This window comes from Cyprinodon variegatus, unplaced genomic scaffold, assembly GCF_000732505.1.
Source record: "Cyprinodon variegatus isolate N-32 unplaced genomic scaffold, C_variegatus-1.0 Scaffold108, whole genome shotgun sequence".
In the NCBI taxonomy this organism is placed as follows: domain Eukaryota; kingdom Metazoa; phylum Chordata; class Actinopteri; order Cyprinodontiformes; family Cyprinodontidae; genus Cyprinodon; species Cyprinodon variegatus.
In genome coordinates this window covers 393,213-415,946 of record NW_015150561.1, presented here as the reverse complement: position 1 = coordinate 415,946, position 22,734 = coordinate 393,213, and the positions used below count along the sequence as shown (strand labels likewise).

Here is a 22,734-nt window from a genome sequence, read left to right as displayed (position 1 = left end):
ATTGGTGCTATATAAATAAACTGAAATGAGTTTATTGAATTCAAAGATGGTATTTGAGGTTCATATAAAGGTAAAGGAAGTTCTGAATACCTACAAAATAGAACTCAGTTTCTCAGAGCTACAATATTATATGATGTGGACTACCTTTGACTGCAAAACGAAATCTGAGAAAATAGTTTTGATCCCAAATGGAGAGATTTTGAGCTTTTCCATTGTAGAGTAGTAGGGTTAAAATCAGGATGTAAGATGCTGGCAGAAAAAACATTGAAACTGGATTAAAATAAGTTTTACCCACAACATAAAAGGAAATCATACAAAGGTTACTTTACTTTATTATTAGTGTCCTTTAAACTAATTTGCCTCCAGTTGAGCTTAAGAGAACAAAATAAATGCTGAACAACGTTTTCCTGAATGATATATCATAGTCCGATTTTATACAAATAATTTTTTTAATAGTTCTGATAGACTCTATAGATAATAGAAAAAATCCTTGGTAGCCTAATATATCCGTCCCTTTTCTTAAATGGTTCCCCTTCTTTTAATGAACAAATTAAAGAGGCTCAGCTTTAGATGTATGAAAACTTCAAACTTCAAATGTTAGTGTCTTAAAGCAATAAAAGGCATAGTTGTGACAAACCCATCCCTGTTCCAGTTGTCTTCCAGGGGTCAGAGTTTCTTCCTTTCCTTGTATTTTTAGTATTTTTTGCAGCAGGAGCTTGAAGGTCTTGTGCTTGTGTTACCACAGCAGTCAAAGGTTAGGCCACAAAATGCAGCCCAGTCCACACCAGTTGCCACCATGTAATTAGCCAGCCGCATTTCCCATGACCTCTGTGAGGTGAAGTCAGGTGATCGTCTGTTGGGGGACAACAGATGGAGATATATAAAGCTGGGGATCCTCATAGAGATCATTTAACAGGCTATACTCGCCACTGTGTTTAATTTTAATCGCACCACAAGTTTCGTCTCTGCGATGGCAAGTTGTCGTTTGGAGGATAAGCAGTCTATTTATTTTCAAGGACAGTTTGTTGATAGATCTTTTTATTTTTCTTAACAGTATTTCTTTCATAGCCCCCGGGATGTCAGCTAATTTTCCATCTTTGTTCAAAGGTTGTTGCTCAAACCCAAACTCTCAAGCAGATAAAGGAAGTCATTTAGCAGCCCATCAGTTCTCAGATTTGGATCAGGTCTCTCAGGCATACCATGCCAGGAGTAAATATGTTTGATGCCTTATCACCAAAATATTTCTGGCTTTACTTTTGAAGAAGAGAAAAAGAAGAAGAAATCACGATCCCTCCAGGGGAATTCAAATGGAGAGCCTCTTTGCTCTCCCATCACCTGTGAAGTCAGAAAAAGATAGCTGAGGATTTATCCCAATGAGGAATGAAAGAAGTCTGCATCAATAAAGGATCGGGTGTTGCTCCAGGAGGACTCTGAGATTCACACATGTTCCAGTAAATTCCCCAACACACTTCATGTTCGTCCCATCCTGCTAAATTATAGTGTGTTTAGACCTAATGGGATGTGAAACCGCGATAATGTGAATCGGGAGCAGATCTGTTTCCTTTATTGCTCTTCAAATGTCATTGGCGAGCAAACCCAGTCAAACTAATTATAAGGGTTTTGGAAATTTTCTGCCAGCTTCTATGCAACACAGCTTGCAGAGTAAAGGGGAAGATTTAAAGCTATTGCTCAAACAAAATTGTAAGTTAAAGATTGACAAAAAGGATCAGATGAAGGACAAATGCTGTTCATCACATAACTCCAAGAGCAATTGCTGTTTTTGTCTTCTCCGCTGTTCAATATCCTCATCTTAAGTGAGCTTGCGTATGCTGTGTGAGGCTCTCAGCATCCTCTGCTGCAGGCTGTGATCAGAGGAATCACTAATTCACTTCTCCTATTTGATCCTCTAATCACAAGGCATTTATTAACAAGACTGGAAGACATACAGTTGTTGGCAGCTTTTAAACATGTATCAGCATGCCTGCAAGACACAAAATGTATCTTTTAAATAGGTCATGCGTAAGCCATGACTGACGCCTCGAGTGAACTTCAATCCTTCACCAAAAGTGCCTAGTTTGGCAGCAGGAGCATGTTCTCTTGAAAGCCTTTATTTAGTCACTTTTTCCTCCTCTTATATTTCCACCTGTTTATTTCTGCTGAAGAGCCACAGTTCTTTCGTTTTAATGGAGTAATTCTCGTTGATCTTCCTCAGCCCAGCAGTCTAGCCTCCAGGTATGCGTGGGTCCTGCTTTTTTCCCTCCACAGCCCAGTGATGTTAAGTTTCCTGATTAAATGTCATGTAGAAGCGCATAGCATAATAAAGGCCAGCCCTGCAGTTTGCAACCAGCTGACTGCAGCAGATGGCTGGGCCACAAACCAGATTATAGGCATTCGTCTTGAGCGTTGTGACCTCATTGCACCTCCGTTAGCTCAACAGGCCCAGCCTAACTGTAGAGACGGTTTATTAGCATGTTAGAGAAGGAGGGTGATAGAATGAGTGAAATAAGATGTCAAAATCATGGATTGAAAGGTGGAATTGGAGTTTTTTAATATACCCCAAAGAGAGCTTTTTGCTGCAGATATAGCACAACTGAACAATAATTTTGTAAACAACTGATATGGTCATAAAAATGAAACCTGTATTATGTACTAGACTTGTATACAGTACCTTATAGTTATGCACCATTATGTTTTTCTCACAAAACAAACAGAATCAGTCATTTTTATGGAGATTTTGGCTGATGGAAAAACACAACTTTCTTATATATATATATATATATATATATATATATATATATATATATATATAAAAAATCAAACAGGGAGATAAAAAACAACCAGACTTTTGAAAGAAAGTTAAAATACAAGCAGAAAACCCACACTATTGATCATTCTATGGTAGGGCTGAAAAATATATATTTCTAAATTTAGGTCAGTACAACATAAGTTTGATATTGATACAAAGAAAAGTCTCAGAGGGACTACCAAGACTGCTCACAACAAATACCCATACAAACATATGACAATAATTTGCCATTTTTATAAAACTACTTCAATATACCATTTTAAAAATATTTGCTTTTAATGATAAAAGCTTTAATGGCAGACTGTTATGTATATTGGGAACGGAAAATCATCCCCCACTTTTGGGGATGATTGAGATTAAAGCATATTACTTTGCTGAATGGTCCAGTCAAAGATTAAGCTCTAACTTACAATTTTGTATAAGACTTGAATACATTTAATCATGTTTATTTGGTTTTTAAAGATTATGTTTAGGCTCGTATCTTTGATGGCCACATTGAGGACCAAAGCCTGTGTATGTGGGTGTAGGGCTTAACTCAAATTGGTTGCTGTTTTAGACTCTAACTTGTTCCATACCATTTATGGTCCTTCTCTCAGTCTGGTAATGTGACCGCCATCGAGAAGAGGGCACCACTCTTCATCTTCATTCATGACAAAATTCTGATAGTTGTAAGAGAAATGAAAAGAAATGGGAAATGAAATCCTAAAGGAAACTGTTTAGGGATGATGTTACACAAATGAAAACAAGGATCCAAAAAGCACTTCAGGCACTTTTAAAATATAAACACTTACTGTAACAAGTTCCTTAGGCTTTCACTAGTAGTGGTGAGATGAGGCCTCATGAGGCATTGAACCGTTTGGCCAAATTGCTTCAACGATCTCCACAGTTCATGAAGCTCCGTGTGAACATGTCACCACCTACTGGTGGACAGTATAACTACAGTTTGTAATAAAATATGTGATTTTTTTTTTTTTTGCAATTGTTTGTCTTTCCCCTCCTTTCAAGTTCATTTGAAATTGTTAATGGTTTGTGTGTATAGTAAAATCTTTTGTAAGTTTTTTTTTTTAAGTGTACAATTTCTTAGGACAATTATTGAAGGTGCATTACATTGTTTATTCTAACCAAAATAGTTTTAAGCAACTAGATTGGTTGTTTTTCCAACCAATCTATTCTTAGAATCTATCCAAACTCTATCCAGCAGGCAGCAACTCCTACAAACTCCCACATCTTGACTGAATCCTGAGGGTGTTTTAATGCCTGTCAAATTTCTTGCGCTTTCTGAACCACTTTCCGAAGCGGTCACATGGTATCACGTTATCGAGGCCTCGGACATCATAAATTTTGGCCCCTTCCGTAAATGAATCATGTGCTTTGGGGAAACGCCCCCTCCATTACTCAACACATGCCTCGAAGCCTCGGCTCATCTCATAACATCACTTGTTTTCATCTAAATTCAGAGGTGCTGCAGAGCAAACCAGCTGCGTAATCTTCAATATTCGCATACTACTGACACTGAACCATAAAAAATATGCAACTTCTCTTAAAACATATTTATTTGGGTCCAAGTTTAGTTATGCTTTTATTTTATTTTTTTCAGCCACAGAGACTGTTTATGGTCTTCCTTTTAATTCTGCTGCCTTTAGATTGTATTTTGAACCTTCATTTAATAATTCCTTAAAAGTCATTTTAAGGAATTATTTTCATAGTTTGCTTTTGAGTTGAATTTAACCTTAAAGCTATTGTGGAGGATTTTCGCAAATTGTTTAAAAGACCCGCCCTCTCCACTTAAAAAGAAAATGCACATGCACAACACTGCATCCTAAACACTTGTGAGACAGTGCACAAGCCCATTTCTCCTCATGCATGCTCTGTTTAAAAGTTGCTGTTCTCATAGCTCATACAAGCTTATTGTGCCCAAATGTGCGCCCTAACCCCTAAATCCCTCAATCACTATATAGAGCGGGGACTACTGTATATAGTGGACTTTATAGTGAACTCAGTTAACTTACCGTTTGGACAGATGATCCCTGCTTGTTGCTACCCTTTGGTTACTTAACTCCTCCTCCACTGTGCGGTGGCTGCGCCATCTTTGTTATTAGTTGCCGCTGTCGAGTCACAGCATCCTATGTCAACAGTGGGCCGCTGGGACAGCAAATCCCATCATTCTTTGCGAGGAGAGCTCTCTGTGCAAAGCATTCCGGGATGTATCTGCGTCTCTTGAGGCATTTCTCTTCTTCTCATACATCTCATAGACACTTTTTTCTTATAACCCTCGGCCATTTTCAAAGAACCGCAGTGAGAAAGGTGAGCTTCAATGACTGACTGAAACCATAGCTCACCACATATATGCCTCAAAGGGCGAAAGCACAGACCATGTAGGACGGCCTTACGTAAATATATCACCAGAAAGATTGACAATTAGGAGGAACACTTATTTAGATGATCCACCTGGAAATAAAAGATCGTTCTCTATGCCTTTAACTTTTACCTTGTATTTCAATATTCATTTCATCTTTCTGTTTATGGTTAATTATAAGTCCTTCACATATTTTATTCCATTTATCTTCATATTTTTTCCTCTTAAGGTTAATAATATGTGACATTTCATAAAAATGTCTCAGTTCATGATTGTATGAAAAACATGTTTTTGGTTAATCGTGTTAGTATTTGATATAGCTGAGGGGAAAAGTATCTAAACAAGGATGATGTGCTTTTCTTTTGCAGATGTTAAAAAATGTATCCCTATATGTAATGGAAACCCCCTCTTGCTACAAGAAAAATAATCTCGTTTTCTGAGAAATTGGCAGATTGTTATTAATGATTAGTCCACAAATAAGATAAATCAACTGTAGATTTATTTATTAATCAATAACTTTTCTGACCTAGATTTAAAAGATAGAAAATGTTCAAAAATGTTCTGACACAGTAGGACCGAAATGCAAAGGAACAACACAATTTAATGTTTCTTTATTCTTATTAGAAACTATCAAAAAACACTTTAGTTATCGCTTTAACTTCTATGTGTTTAAAAAGTATGAATGCAACGTGGCTAAGTGTGAAAATGTTTAATGGGTTAGAAAACTCTTGCAAGGCAATTTCACATTTACCCTCTTTACCCTTAGAAAAGTATATTCTGCCATCTGTAAAGGCGGACTACCGTTCAATCATTGCCCCTGCATTACTTTGCCAGACCAATTACAGACAATAAGTAGGGTTCTTTTCCATTTACCCACCAGTGCCCTGGCCTCAGGCTAGCCAGCACAAGTTTCCAGAGCAACTGAAGGAAATAAGTGTCATGTTTAATGATGTGCTGCTGGCAACCTCTGACTCTGTGGCTGTTTGTCTCCAAATCATTTATTATGCTTTCACGGTTTCAAAGTACTTGTCTTGCTCCATGCAGTAAAATCAAGACATAGATGTAGTTGGTGTCTTTGTTTCCAGAGTCAAAAGAAATTGGCAGTTCAAGCCAAGGTTCCCTGTGATCCAGTAATGATCATGGAAGGGGATGATAAAAGTACCAGTCATTTCCTAAGATGTTCAAAGTCAATTATTTTGGTTAAATGTATGAATATATAAATGATAATATGCTGCATTATGAGATGATATTATGTTATTCCTGCTGAAAATAAGCCAAAAATTCTTCTGTTATTTAACTATGCACTGAAAAGGTGACTTACTTCCATTCACAAAGGCAGAGAAATGTGAGACAGATTCTCTGGATGCTCTGCTTTCACTACAACCATTTTCATTTGAGCAGTTTAAATATGTTGACTAAAACAATTCCCATTTTATTAGTAAAGAATATGTGTCAGCTTCATGTTTTACCCCCCTGGGGCGATTTATGGAGTCTGTTTTAATGGAAAACAGCAAATGTTTGTGATGAGAAGTCTTGCTCTTTTAATTAATTCTACAAGGGTACAGAGTACAGGACTCATTACAGTTTTCCTCAAGCATGACCAAATATCTTTCCGATGTAATTACATCTGTTTGAGAAAAGCAATAAAAATAAAAAAATTCTCTTTTACAGAACAAAAAAAAACAAAAAATCTAATTGCACACAAATTATCTGGGCTGTTATTAGCAGCCAGAGTAGAATTGGGAATAACATGGTTGGCATTATTTCGAGGGAGATTTTCACAGTAGGATACCCTGAGGAAAAATACCACAGTTATAAGGTGTTACTGTGTTTACACAAGAATGAAAGAAGACCATTAGATCCTTTAAATGTTTTTTTTTATTATTAAAAAGAAAGACAATTATTATAACTACCACTCTGAAACTAATAAAGCCTAACACAAAATGTTAGGCGGGTTGTGTTTTTTTGCTGTCATCGTTAACGATTCCTCCTGTCTATACTTGCCACATCTACATAGGTTGTGCTATTAAAGGCTGGCAGTCTTCTCTATCAAAAGGCTTCTTTGATCACATGCACTGGAATAGATTATTAAATTATGCAGAAACAGAACAAAAAATAATGCTTTAAAGAACTAGGCCTAAGCACACTAATCTCAATCACCTTCACATACTTGTCAGCTTTATTAGACACTGCAGTGGGATGGGTTGTGTTGTTCATTCTGCAACTGTTCAGTGAGGCTGAGGTCAGGACTGCAGGCGGGCCAGTCCCTCCGCTCTACTCCCAACCTGTCTGTAGTTTCTGTTTAACCTTGCACTGTGGGTGGGATGGGTCACATCATGGAGAATAGAGTTTGGTCACTAAGAGATAAAGGATTCTGGTTGCATCCTGATCATCTCATCCCTCTTTCCAACAGTGAGTCTTTTTTTTTTGTAGTATAAGAGATGTAGCCCTCCATCACTGCCATCACCACAATCATTTTGGTCTAAAGCATTTTACTTATAAATGCTCTGCATTGAAAATAAAATAAACCACCTCTGTACTGTGTTAGAAGCTATCAAATGAATCATGTTATTACTGTCCTTATTTACTCTATTTTGATTTCCAAGCCTTAGAGTGCATTAATATAGTTTGAACAGAGTTTGCCAAAAAACACATGAAGGACTCCCAGACTATGGGAAAGAACTTTTGATTGAATTTTTTGGCATTCATTCTAAGCGGTATGTGTTGAGAAAACCAGCCACTGCTCATCACCTGCCCAATACAATACCAACAGTGAAACATGGTGGCTGCATCATCATGCTGTGGGGGTGTTTTTTAGCTACAGGGACAGGACGACTGGTTGCAATTGAAGGGAAAATGAATGCAGCCAAATAAGAGATATCCTGGAAGAATGCCTCTTTCAGAGTTCTCATGATCTCAGAATGGGCCAAAGGTTCACCTTCCAACAAGACAATGACCCTAAGCACACAGTTACAATATCAAAGGAGCTGCTTGGAAACCACTCTGTGACCATTCTTGACTGGTCCAGCCAGAACCCCGACCTAAACCCAATTGAGCATCTCTGGAAAGACCTGCAAACGGCTGCCACCAATGCTCACAATCCAACCTGACAGATCTGGACAGTGATCTGCAAGGAAGAATGGCAGAGGATCCCCAAATCCAGGTGTGAAAAACTTTTTGCATCATTCCCAAGAAGACTCGTGGCTCTACTAGATAAAACGGGTTCTTCTACTCAATGTTGAGCAAAGGGTCTGAATACTGATGACGATGTGATATTTCAGTTTTTCTTTTCTAATGAATTTGCAAAAATGTCTAAATTTAGTTTTTTTTTAGTTTCTTTTTTATTTTTTTATTTTAGCAAATGGCTGCAATGAACTAATGAGTGAAACATTTAAAGGGGTCTGAATACTTTTCGTACCCACTGGGCAACACTGGGCGAATAACAGGTTGATACTATTTGCTTTGAGTGTATTAGACAGGTTGAGTCGTTGTGTTAATATTTAATTGGTATAATTTAATTTTTCTGGTCATGTTTCTCATTGCTGTTGTATTGCCGCCTGCTTCTGTGTCTCCTTTGACATTTGTCACAGTTGTTGGTTAGTGCATTTATCACTACTGTTGTCGTTGAGCATGCAGCCAAATAGCCAAACTTAGAGACATTTTAAAACCTCTTCACACTAAGGCTGCAACCGTAGCTTTCTTACATATGTCCACTATGCTCAATCACAATAAACAATTAATGATTGATAGCCAAACAAGGCTATTTTATTTTCATTTATCTCTTCTGTTTAATTTAATTTTCTTTTTTCCTAATCATTTATTTTTATGCAAAGTATCTTGCAGTGCATTACACTATGTATGAAGATACTTCCATTTCTTCACTGTTGATGTAAAATAAGATGTATGACTTCTTGTCTGAAACTCTTGGAGAGCCATCATTTGACTGACATATTCAGCTCATTAACACTGTAGTCCTGTAGGCGAATTGTTTTGAAGGAGCATACATTCATCTTCACATGTTACGGTTCTCGGTAGATCTCTTTGCACATATATTCCAGCTGCCAGAGGCAAATACTGACATATGAAGTTTCCAGCAACTCTGAAAAATCTCAGTAGAATGTGTGTCTGACTGGGGAGCATATTGGAGCATACGACCATGAATGATAACTCTGCTCCTTGACAGCTGCATTTGTGAACTGCCACTTATCACTGGTTTCCAAGTGCTTAGCCAGCCTAAAGATGCAAACCTAATCAAAATACATTTTTTTTCTGTTAATCCTTTTGGGGGAAAAAGCTGAGGTCATCTTGTAACTTCACTTATCAACATTTTACATAGACCAAAATTCTGGTTTCCTTGTGGACAGGGAAAAGGCTAAAATACCACTGCTACAGAGTTTGAACATGTGTTTACAGGTATATACAGTACTCTTCCTATGCTGGAGGCCATCATTAATACAGTGGGTTACAAATGAGATGTGCTTTTTAATCTCATGTAGCTGAGTACAGTACGTTAATGTCTGATTTGTTTTAGGCCTGTCTAAACCTGACTCGTGATGCTTTTGACAATGATAAATATTGATCAGCAAAACCTGTAATTTTTCATTAAATTTCAAAAACTTACTCAAACACTAAAATAGCTCTTACTTTTTGTGACCCATCGTGTAATGAGTGGTGGGCTTGACTCTATATTAAAGGTGTTCAGGCTGTTAAGTAAAAATACTGTTATTTTATCTGAGACAAGAGTGTCAGTTGAAAAATATTTTCCTGACTCAAAATTTTGTAATCTATTGTGGGATTACCGGCAGCTTTATAGATGCACATTTTGTTTAATTTGCAATCTTACAAAGTGGAAAGGTTTAGGGCTACTCTATCTGCTGCAGCGCAGGCTGCCTGCTCTTTGTGATAAGTGTGGACATTGAGAGGGAGAGGGAGGACTGAGTTTGGTGCTTCTGTGTCGCCAAAGTCACCAATAACACAGAAATAAAAAAGTCTCTAGATTTGGTACTAGGCCTTTTTTCAAAATAAAAGTGCAAGAAGGGTCTGAAAAGTCATCAAATTTAGGGACAAAAGTGCTAAGTTAGCAACACTGCCTAGCACTGAGACTGGGCGCAGTCCGAGTTTGAGGGGCAGGGATGGCACGATCTCATCACTTGACAATGCGCCGATTAACCAAGCTTTATGTTTGACGCATGTGCCTACCTAATCCATACCGGAAGCACGATCCGTACAATCGGCTCATTTGCTCAGATATTTATTCAGGTCGTCATAAATAATGTAATTATAGTACTACAAGTGCTTATTTATATCCTTAAGTCACTAAATAATACTAATACATATCTTTAAAAATTTATTAGTTAAAGATGAAAAGTTAGCTGGAAGTAGTGTAGGATCCCATTTCTGGTACAGATCGGGCACAGGCGAGTGATAAAACAGACAGGATTTTAAGGCATATATTTTCTTAGGAAATCCATTATTAACCTTTAACACATTATAGTGTAGTATGCTTACTATTTTTAGGGAGGAAAAAAAATTATTTAGGTCTATTTTACAAAGAAAAATCAAGGCAACCTGGATTTATATCGTCCTGCACATGCGCAGCTCTGTCGTGGGTTACCTGAAATCAAAGAGAGACTGGCACTGGAACATTGTATTTATGTGCAATGGGGTTTTAGATGAGCTGAAAAGAAGAGTTTTGGACACTTTCAAGGAATTTAAGCATGTATTTTATGGCTGATGTCACTCAGGCTAGGAGGTCTATGCTTAGCTCAGCCCTTATTGTATGTTAGCAGTAACTTAAAGCCCCTTATTTACACTTTATTAAATGTCTTTATAAGGGAGTCAGCAGGAAATCTAAAGCATTCTGCTCCATATTTGCATCTCACATGCTAAAGCTTTTTTAAGAATATCCATGACAGAATTTATTGTTTCTTTCTCTTCCCAGAGGGGCTTGATGGGATTAAGATCTAGTGAATGAAGGTTATTAAAGAACCATGAACTAGCTTTCATGTTCAAGAATCAAGTTTGAAATGATTGGAGCTTTGGTGCGGTATTCTGCTTAAAGAAGTCATTAAAAGATGAGCGACAATACCCAGATAGGCCGTGGTGCCTCAACGATGCTCAGTTTGTACGAAGATACACACAGTGAACCTAGAATATATCCGTAACACCATTACACCCCCAGCAGCAGCCTGAATCCTGTCAGTGGCGTTTCATTGGAAAGTTGCACCTGAAATTTTGATAATATAGACCAGACAACATTGTTCCCATGTTTCACTGTTGTCTAAATTTAGGCCTCTGTTTACTGTTTCTTAATCAACAGGAGTGTTATGGTGAGGATTAGTGATCAACGCTGTTACCGTCTGCTATTCTCCATTGAGCTCTGATGTCCACCATTTTTGATTCACTGGGTATTTATCTTTGTTGGTCTGATTCTCTTCACACCTGGTAGACTGTTATCAGTGGAAAATTTCAACAAATCAGCTGGATCTTAAGATATTTGGTCAGCAATGACCATGCCACATTAAAAGTCACATAAAACCCATTTTTTCAGCTTTCTGATTATGAACACAACAAATCATCTTCATCATTTCTCTAAAAATAAACATAAGTTGCCTCCATGTGATTGGCTCTTTGTGTTAAAAATCAGTTGAGCAGTTGTACATAATGAAATGGCGAATTACTGTTATCCGTTTCTCCATTCTGTGAGTTTCCCCGGCCGGTCAGGCTGAACCTGTTGGATTTCGGTGATGAATGTGTTGCTATGTGCAGACATGGTCAGCCTGGAGGAAAGCGTAAGCTTATCTTTGTAATGAGAATGGTGAGCTGTGTCTCAGGCCTTTGTCAACACATGCCACACATGAAATATTGCACTGATGCCCTTTGGCAACCTTCAAGGAAAATTACTGAAAAAAAACAGGATGTTTCCTCTTTGTGTTATTGGTGTAGACCTCCACAAACTAGCAACACAAGCTTTAGTCTGAGGTTAGTTTTCGTCTTGAGGCAATGATACTTAAATGTATTTTATCTCCTTCTTTTTTTGGAAATAAATAGGTCAGTGTTGAATTATCGTCATAGTGTTCGAGTACTCATTTGTCTTAATCTTGTTAGCAGAAATCTGGATCATTAAGTTTTATTTCAGACTTCTGACACAGACTCTCATGAAGGAAATGGAGGATGTACCGAGAATGAATTTCCTCTGTTTTACTTTAAAGAGGTTGGGTGCGGGGGGGCTCTCTTGTGACTGTGTTAGTGCGAGAAGTTAGTAATGAGTGAGCAACATCACATATAGCCCAGCATGGGGAGCAGATGATAAAAGATGGAACCAAAGTACAAGGCAGAGATTGATGGTGCAGCTCGTCATCTAATTTTCCTGCAGAGGGACAGATATGGTAAGACCAGCAGCCTGAGGGGCAAAATGCTCAGAGCTTCCTCTGCACCACTAAAGCCACACAGTGAGGAAGAGTGGTACATCCTAAAATGATGCAATCATTTACTTCAAATAACTTAATGGAATATCTTAAATTATTTTTGCATGATTTATATTCATCAACTTGTGGCCCCTCAGTATTTTTATTTATATATATCATACAACAACCATAGTTATATTATGGATTTTCACACTTTTTCTAAAAATAATATCTGGCTGTAGATTCAGGGTGGTAGTCCTTCTGGACGACGAACCTCCACCCAGTCAAAGGTCCACATCTTACATCATTTTTGTGTATTGAGATCTCTGACCAGCTTCCCTGTTCCTAGGAAAAGAATAAACTCGGCTTTATGCTGCTACCGCAATGTTTTACCACAGGGTGGATGAATCTTTTTAGAAGCCCTTGACTTTACAGCCTAATATAACCAAAACACCTAATTCCAGTTGTCTACCCTACCAGTACCAATTTACTACAGTGGCTTATTACTTCTATTTAGCTATAGTTTTCTTTTTGACACTCAGATTAAACATCAGGTTTTTGGTGTGCACAACTTAAAGATGTATGGTTAAGAGTTTCTCCTATATAAGATGTGCATCTCTTCAGCTCTTCTAGAGTTACCATGGTGCTTTTTTGAAAAATGTTGAACTTTTTTGCAAGAGTTCTTATTTTTTTTAGTTTTTCATGCACTAGTGGCTTGTTTTTTTCAGACAGAAAAGGGGGTATGAGAGAGGGTGATAGACATGCAGCAAAGGACCACAGGTCAGATTTGAACTAAGACCTCCAAACATGGGTCGTGCGTCCTAACCACTGTGCCTCTGAAGCACGCCAAACTTTTTCCAAGAATAAAGTGTGAAAAAAATACAATGGGGTTTATGGTTGTAAAAAAAAATATATAAATGTGCATGTTTACAGTGTTTGGAGTGTATATAGAGTAGGATTTACAGCAGAAAGGTTGTGCTACTAAATCCATTGATAAAGTAAAATGTACAGTAAGGTTCATGTACAAAAACTGCCGCTCTTTATCTCTTTATTTTTAATCTGAAGTATTTGTGCGTCAGCCTGTAATATGGTCTAACTGATTAATAGTTTTTATTTATGAACAAAAAATCAGAGAAGGGCTAAAAGCAACTTGCTTTGTTCAAAGGCGACACACAGGACCAGCCTCTTTTTTTGCTTGTATTACAAATATACATATTCATCTTTTCTCTTCCATGAATGGTGCATTAACTATAAAGGAAACTGGGATTCTTTTCATCTTGATTTTTTTTTTTTTTTACTGATGATGCTGGTGAAAACAGCATATGGCACTGAATCATTTTTCTTTTTTAGCCATAATTACTCCATTTCTGAAGAGGCTCTCGGTCGCTCTTTCTAGTTAGCAAATCCTCACAGTCAAGGCAAACAGCAGGAGAGCTCAGCTATGAATCTGTGTTTCATTAACACATCCAGTAAGATATTCATCTTCACCAGACATGGCACGACCCTAAACACGTTGTCGGGGTTCAGTCAAGAGGAAAATGATTTGCTTGTACTTTGGATGGGGAAGCTTAGGCGAAACAAAGTGTCACAACCACAGACATCACATGAAAGTCTTAATTACTATTTTCAAAGTGGATCAGAGTGATGTTGTGTCTTTTGCAGGAATCATTTTAAAGGAGAAAATTATGACCAGATCTACACTTGGTCTAAAGAAAATATAAAATCTTTTAAAAGATGCTAATTTATTTAAGGAAGTTAAATAGAAAAAATAAAATAAAAAAATATTTAATGTAAATGAAAGGAAAAAAAGAAATTAAAAAACTTTTATTTTGTTTAATTTTATGTGTTTGGCGTTTTATTTGTTTTATGCATACTCTTCGGTCAGTGGCAGGCACTGCATATGGTATATATGGTATACATATATATATACATTTGGACATTAATTTTTAACGTTTAAAAACAGAAACCCCCAATAGTTTGTGTTATGACCAGTGTTGGGCACGTTACTTTGAAAAAGTTATTAGTTATTGTTACTAGTTACTTCTCCCAAAAAGTAACTGAGTTACTAACTGAGTTACTCCACAATAAAGATAACTAGTTAGTAGTAAATGTAACTATTGCGTTACTTTTGTGATTCTCGCCCCTGTAGCCCTCACCTTCCGGCCCCCACCTTCTCCCGTGTGTTTCAAATGCCAGCTGAATAGAGTGGACGACAAAGACAAGTACTTGCAGAGTTTTGCATGTATTGCAACTCAATGTAAATGGCATCTGGTGGAACGCTATTTGACGGGCTTATAAACCCCGTCAGATAGCTTTACCCTTGCTTAACATGGAGGGAACGGTATCTGATGGACTTCTAAACCTAGTCGAAGTAATTAGTTAGATTACTCGTTACTATAAAAAGGTAACGGCGTTAGTAACTTTCAACACCGTTACTCCCATCACTGGTTATGACTGAGAAGAAGATTAGTGTGAGGGTGAATACAGAGATCAATTAAACAAATATCCCAGCTAAGACAACCACAATCCACTACTTTATAACCACAGTTCTGCAACATTTGCATCATCAGTAGCTGTTCAGATTCAATACGGATCTGATTAACAGATAAAATAGCGCATAAAGCATGAAAATAAAATATATTGCACCCACCAAGGATGCTGATTATTTTTAAACAAAATCCATCCTTCTGTCTTCTTGCAGGAAATCTCTCTCCATTTACTGTAGGATCAGCCATTGAGGACAGAAAAACTTTTTGCAAAAGCGGATCTAAAATACAAATTGTCGCCAGCTTAACTTGGCTGTAAATATTTTTGCTCTACCTGAACAATCAGAGGACAGAAAAATAATGATGTAGTAATGTACCTGCTAGCTGGTCCTGTGGGACAAATCTGAAATCTGATTAGTCGAAGAAAATGTTCCTCATGAATATTGTGAAGGCAAAATCATCCAACACTGCAGATTCTGAAGGCGCCGGGCAGATTTGATTGACATAGCAACTAAAATCTGATTGGACAAAAAATATAGCAACCACATAAACAGCGCAGCCAAGAGAAATGCTACAAAATTAAGAGAATGGATTGTTTAGAATAGATTAATATAGTTGGAAAGAAGAAAATTAAAGTTTAGGTTGTGAATGTAGGTGAGTGTTTCTGATTGATTTTAGGCCAGCAGTGAATGCCTTGAAGGTCTGCACAGCCCACCACTGTCTTTTGTTAACAGTATTATTATGAAGTGCTTTATAAGTTTAACTGTATTAATTGTATCTAACTTAATTTTATATATACTATGATACAAGGTTCCAAGCATATTTAAGTAGCAGCATTTTTATCCTGTAACTTAAGTGAGAAATGTTTAACAAATCAATTAGAAATCAATTTAAGGCTCAAAGATGTTTGCCTAGTTGCTTCTTCCTGGAAGAGGTAAATTTAAAGCGTACCTATTTGACAAATTCAGGATGAATTGTACTCTGCTAAACTAAAAGATTTAAGATTCTTTAAAAACCTAGCACAGCATCATGAGAAATGTTGGTCGAAATTTTGCACATAAACCTTCAAATCACTGAATTATTGAATATGAATGTGTTGCATTCTAGTACAATTTAATTAGTGAGGAGAGGTTTGCTTTAAAAAAAAAAAACAATGGAATCCCTCTCCATCTGTTATGTATAAAAGGTGCATGAATGATCTTTTGTTGCAGCAACTGGCAAGAAAACGTTTTACCTAAGGAGGAAAGAATGGATTACATTAAATGCCAGGAAAATTTGGATGCAGACTTGACACCTGTACCTGCAAATATGAGGAAGAATGCCTTCAGTAATTGAATAAGGCACTTTATCACAGCTGCAAAGGCACAAAAAAGTTCCTGACAAACCCGCTAAACTAAAGATTTAAAAAGTTGGCTTTCAGTCTGTTTTTTTTTTTCCCTCTGAAGCAGTTTCAGTGGTTATTAAGAACTAGTTTTGTTTTTTATATTTTTTTCATATATTTATTAAAACAGTTTTTATGTCCTCACAGTAAAGTAAGATATGAATAATCAAAGAAAAATCTCCTAGTGACCCTTCTGTACTATTATTTGAAGAATACAGACAGAAGAAAATCTGTTTGTGCTGCTCACATCCCCTCTACCTGCACAGCTCTTGCCTCTTTTCAACCTCAAGACTGCCTTTGCTGCAGCTGTGCATCGATGTAAAGCACATAGATGTTATTTCACCCCTACCAGTAGTGTGCCAGGGCTTATTATCGGCTATCATTGCTAGCCCCGCCTACTTGCATGCATATTGTGGTGTTGTTCAAGGAGGACTGTAGCGTCATACAGAAAAAGGGAGAGGGACCTAGAAGCTGTGCCTGTTCCAATTTTGTAAGCTAAGTCAACAATTTTCTTAGAACACCCCACTGTTGCTTTAAAGAACTAAAAAGTTTTGCAGAAATAATGAACATTACATTTCAACCTTAGTAATGCTTACAGTGAATGATTGAACATTTGAACATGTTTGAACATTTCATGCTTAATACTGGACTAAGGGTATACATGCATTCGTCCTATGTTCTATACCTGCTTGTCCTTGCAGGGTTTTTGGGGATGGAGGAGCAGCAGCTGTTGCTTTTCTTTAGCACTTACTTGGTGAGAGTTTGGGTGCACCCTGCAGGGTTCTTTGTTGGTTACAGACCAATGCAGAGAAAAACAACAGTGCCAGGAACTGGAGTGTGCACAGACCAAATTACCTTTTAGTCACATTTTTGTATGGTCATGCAAACTCCAAGCAGAAAGACCCCCGGCTTCAATTCAAACCAAGGAACAACACTATCAACCATGCAAACCCAGCCTTTAATCTTCAAGTAGAATTGCTGAGATGTTTGGAATTGTTTCAAGACATTGAACCTTTTTTACTGAAATACACCGCCTTAGCAAAGCTATTCAGACATTCATCAAATTCAGGTGTTCCTGTCAATTTCATGAATATAGCTGTTGAAAATCCAGCAGCTAGAAGGGGTCGCTCTCTTGAGCTCAGTTAATTCCATCTTAGTACCATAAGGATGCCATCAATGGAACTTTCTATAGAGAGCTTTACACATCCAGGTGACTAAAGTGCTTTACACAAAACAAATAAACACATATAAAGCATGAAATAGGCAGAAAAGACAACAGCAATGGTAAAACTAATAGAATAGGAGTAGTTACCAAAAAAATAGTTGTCAGTTGCCTAAAAGATAGAAAATAAAAACTACAGTCCTCGTTCTTCTGAGCATCTAAAAGCTGCAGATTACCTGATTTCTATTGTAAAATCATGCAAGACAGCAACTCGAAATAGTAGGGTCATTAAAGCTGAGAAGAAAATGCACTGATATCTCCAACCTTATTGCAGTCAGTAGCTGCTGATTTCCAATCTGTAGATTTACTGTAGATTAGCATAAAAACAGTGCAGAGAGAGCTTAATGGAATAGGTTCCCATGGCTGAGCAACTGCATCCATGACTCAACATCAACAAGCTGAATGTGTCGGATGCATTGGTGTAAAACAAGCTGCCCCTGGACTCTACAGCAGCTGAGACATGTTCTCTGGAGGGACAGTTCATGCATCTCTATCTGGCAATCTAATAGATGAGTCTGAGTTTGGCATATGGACACAGAAGGAAACAGGCCTTGTTACATTTTATCTCCAGGGATCACACTGCCTCACGTCGATGTATTTCCTGAGCACTGCTTCCTGTGTTCTTCTCCATCACTGACAGTCACTGCACTAAGTTAGTAATAGAAAATGCAGGCAGCATTTCGTGTTATAGAGATTACTGACAGATTTTTACAGAACTTCGGTTTCCTCTAAAATGCAGCAGTACAGAGCTAGGGTCAATGGAGTCAGGTTAATGTCATCAAAATGTGCTTACTGACTTCTACCTATGAATTATATTTATTTCAAACTTAATCCTAGAGCATGACATTGCAGTGCTGAAAAAAAAAAAAATAATAATAGCAGAAGGAGAGCAAACATGAAATAAAGTATTTAAATCAAATGTTTAACAGCTGATCTTACTGTGGCGGATTTCAGATGCAGCAGTTTTAATGATTTCTTTCAAATTTGCACGCTGCTGTTTTAGAGTATCAAAGAATAATCCTTCCTGAAATCTGAAATCTGTAAACCCTATACTTTTTGAAAATATAGTCTCATCTATTTAAACACAAATAAAGAAGCATTAGGTGCTTACCGAAATTCCGTTTAATTTGCTTTTGTTTTATTGCCGTTGTACAGTTGTTGCAAAGGTTTTTTTTTGCATTTCACCATTAATGTGCTTGGTACTTTTCGTAAAAACACTTATTTGTCAAGTCATGAAAAAAAAAACAATTTTCTTGCAGTTGCTCGACATCCTCTAAAAGCACTCGCTGCACAACATGGGTAATAGCAGAATTGTTTACATCTATATTAAAAGGAAGATGATTTGAAAAGAGTAAGAGATGTGGATGCAGAGCTGCAAACACTCAAGCTAACACTGCCTTCTTGAATCTGAACACCACATAAAGACTCTGTGGAAAGCTGGTGCTCAAATGACTGCCCTCGCTGAGACGAACACTCTGCCGAAAGGCTAATGTTTTCTTTTTATCTGCAGGTGAGGGAGAATGCTAAGCAGGACCTGAAGGATGGGCTGGCCCTTTACAACTCAGAAAACAACATAGGCCTTCGAAACGCATGGAACATCATCCAGGCAGAGGTCGGCACATTACAAAAGGACTGGAAACATTAACATCAATGTTTAAACGCCTAAATTCAAAGTTATTCTGAAATATTCCAGCTAATGCATTTTCAGACTTGTAGCTGTACCATTAATATAATATTTGAAAAAATTCTAAACTGGCTGGTGAAGCAGTCTCCTTTCCATTATTTATGACCAACAAACCGATAAAAATGTGTTTTATCACCAAGTTTATCCCAGGTCTCTTTGGATTGTGTTAACTATGTTTGTTTTGAATTTAATGTGTCAATCACAGTGGAAGTGCTGCGGTGTTATAGCGTACACTGACTGGCACGACGCCCTGAGGGAGAAAGTGGTTCCTGACCGCTGCTGCCAGGAGCATTACCAAAACTGTGGCCGTAACTCCACCAACATGTTCTGGAACAGGGTGAGTTCCCAGTGACGTAAAGGCAAGCCTGTACTATTTTATAACAATATCAACTACATGTTTGTTCATTTCAGTAAAAGGTTCAACACATTTTTACATAAATGAATTACATACCGTGTGATACATTTGAATTACATCTCTGTTTATTCGATTATTTTCTGGGGAAGGAAAACCAACTTTACTGTATGAGCAAAATATGCTCTCAGTACTTGTCTGGGCTCCTTTTGCATGAAATAATGGCACAATGCCAGATGGCATAGATGAGGTGTTCGGGAAGCACAGGCTGCTTTAACGGAGAGCTCCAAGGTAGGGAAAATCTATTATATTGGAGATTTCTTTGATAGAAAAAAACCCAAAAGTACCCTGGATTTATCTAATAAAAGAAAATAAAGTTGGACTACAGACAAAAATTATATCTTTCAGTGTATAGTATATTTAACAATCAAAGTCAACTTTAAATATATGAGTTTTTAACTCAGATTTAACTCAGGGTTTCATCATTCTGATGTCTGTAATCCTCTCCTGACCAAAGCCTGCAGATTCTCTATGGGTTTACATCAAAATAGAATAGAATAGACCTTACTGTCAATCAACCACGTAACAGTACCTTACATAGAAGACTGAAATTGCATTTCTTTAAGCTTTCTGATCAGACTAGTTTAGTGAAGTTACCGTGGAGATTAAAGCCAGGTACTTTTGGCCAAGTCCTGCTGGAAAAGGAAATCAGCATTTCCACAAAGCTTGTCAGCAGAAAAAAGCACAAAGTGCTCTGCATTGAGGTTCCCTCTCTGACTTTGGATCTGATAAAACCCAGTGGACCAACACCAGCAGATAACATGGCTCCTCCAATAATCACTGACCGTGAAAACTTCACACTGGACTGCAAGCAACTTGGATTCTTCTAAAGGGGTAATTTCTGGCCAGATTTGGACCAGTGAGCAGTCTCTCTTTTCCAGACAAGTATAAATTATCTTCCTCATATCTCTGCTTCAGAAGCAGCTTAAAAGAAATAAGAGGTGAAGAATATGACAGCTTTAGTCCATGCATTGGATGCATCTGTATATGCAATGTTTTAGAAATTCTGACTGACTCTAAGTTGTGCTTTGTTTACCTACCAACTGCTCTTTTTGTATATCTTGGTTACAATTTCCTTTTCTCTTTCTCCAAGCTGACCATTAATAATATGCTTGGATCGAGAACTGTAAACATTTAGCAGCCTTTTGTCACTTTTCGTCTTTGTAGAAGGTGTCAGTGACCTCGGCAGCTGGTTGTGTAGGCCTCAACAGAACATATTTGCATTAAAACAACGCTTACTAATATTAAATACTATGAAGATGTCCTCGTGTGTCCAATCATTCTGTACAGTTTATGAGTTTTCCTTTTCAGTTGAGTTACTAAAATAGATTACCTTTCAATGGTGTTTTGATGTATGAGATGTGCATGAATAAGTGCAATTCTTGTCCCATTGTTCAGAGAACAAAGATGCACACAGCAAATGCAGCTACAAAAGGAGGGGGAAAAATACTACTGACAAAGGAATGCAAAAATGGACAAAAAGCAAACAAACAATATGCTCAGAGAAGGATCCAAGGAGGGCACGGAAGATAAAATGAGCAACATCTGCACAGAAAGTGACCACAAAATGATGAAAAAGCTATTCCAGAGAGCACAAAAAGAGCCTGACAAATTTTGGAAATCATTTAAAGTGTTATGCTTTTGCATTGTAAGCTGTTAAGCTCTTTATCTCGTTTTAAGTATCTGTCATGCAACCTGATACACATGCAACATCAAATCCAACATTTACTGCATATTTGTTCCACAAGCTCATTGATTGCATTACAGATTGTGTCCATTCAAACCCGTTTTACTTTTACTGCAGAATTCCTGTCATCATGGGCCGTTTTTCTGTTTCACAACTGCTGTCGCAGCACAACGTCCTCAACCCATTACATCTCTAATTTCCTACTTGGTCTGGCATGTGGTTTGTTAGCAGGTCCAGGGTAAAGGATTAAAAGCTGTAATGTAACTGCCAAAATGAGAATAGGCAGACAATGAGGTGGTCCAGTGGGAAAGCTCATCCCTGAAAGCTTGTGTGTAATCCTGCCCAGAGGAAACAGCTGCCTGATTATTTCCTTTGGTTCCATTTTCTGCTTCCAGATCCCCACTCAAGAAGGAGCATCTCCTTACCATTGAAACCAAAGTTAAATCCCTCACCTCACAGTGAGGGACTTCTGATTGAGACTACAGCAGAAGGAAATTGCTATATTAGGGGTTCCCAAACATTTTCAGCCTGGTTCTACTGAAATAACAGTGCTGAGGCTTTTTCATTATACATTTATTTAATACCACCCTATTTAGCCCTCTATACACCTTACAGGTTGCATCATTCTGATTCTCAAAATCATCTTCTGACACTCAGTGACCCAATCTGTGTTAAAGAATGCATTAATTGCCTTACATCTGCTCAGATTTTCTCCCACAATCCTACACTTGAAACCTGAGTTTACGTGTAAATTTGATATTTATCCACCACAAAGTATATTTATATATATATATATATATAAATAGATAGATAGACTGCATAATGTGTATGTTTATATATGTTTCTGTTTTGTTTTGCAATACAGGGCTGCTTTGAGAAAGTGGAGGAATGGCTGGATGACAACAAGCTTCTACTGGGAACCATAGGCATGGTCATCTTGGTGGTGCAGGTGGGAGTAAAAAAAATAGTTTTCTTCTCCCTCCCCGATTGCTCTTTTATCTTTTTGCATCTGTCTTGCAACATGGTAAAAAAAAAAGGAAAAGAAAGTGTGCATCCAGCAGCCCTGTGCCATCTCGTTCGATCGAGAAAGCTATGAAGCTTTAGCTCTGTGGGCGTTCAGGGCTCCCACACATCTTGAAATATTGCTGCTCTGTTCTCTATTCCTGTCTGGAAGATTCAAAGCCACATGGCTTTGAGCCAAGGAGGTTTCAGTCAGGTAGGAAAGAGCTATTAGATGATTGGAAAGCCAAGATACTGAATGCAGAGAGGCAGGTAGGAAGTCATAGATTAAAGC

General features: G+C 37.6%; 1 protein-coding gene across 3 annotated transcripts in view; it reads left to right on the top strand.

The window, feature by feature from the left end:
* The window catches only part of LOC107084745 (tetraspanin-9-like), a 276,339-nt gene that overhangs the window by 238,074 nt on the left and 15,531 nt on the right, over positions 1–22,734 (top strand). For all 3 annotated transcript variants that reach the window (XM_015374739.1, XM_015374741.1, XM_015374740.1), the window contains 3 exons: positions 19,168–19,269; positions 19,547–19,678; positions 22,306–22,389. In XM_015374739.1, coding sequence (XP_015230225.1) covers positions 19,168–19,269; positions 19,547–19,678; positions 22,306–22,389 — 318 coding nt within the window. The remainder of the gene's footprint in view (positions 1–19,167; positions 19,270–19,546; positions 19,679–22,305; positions 22,390–22,734) is intronic.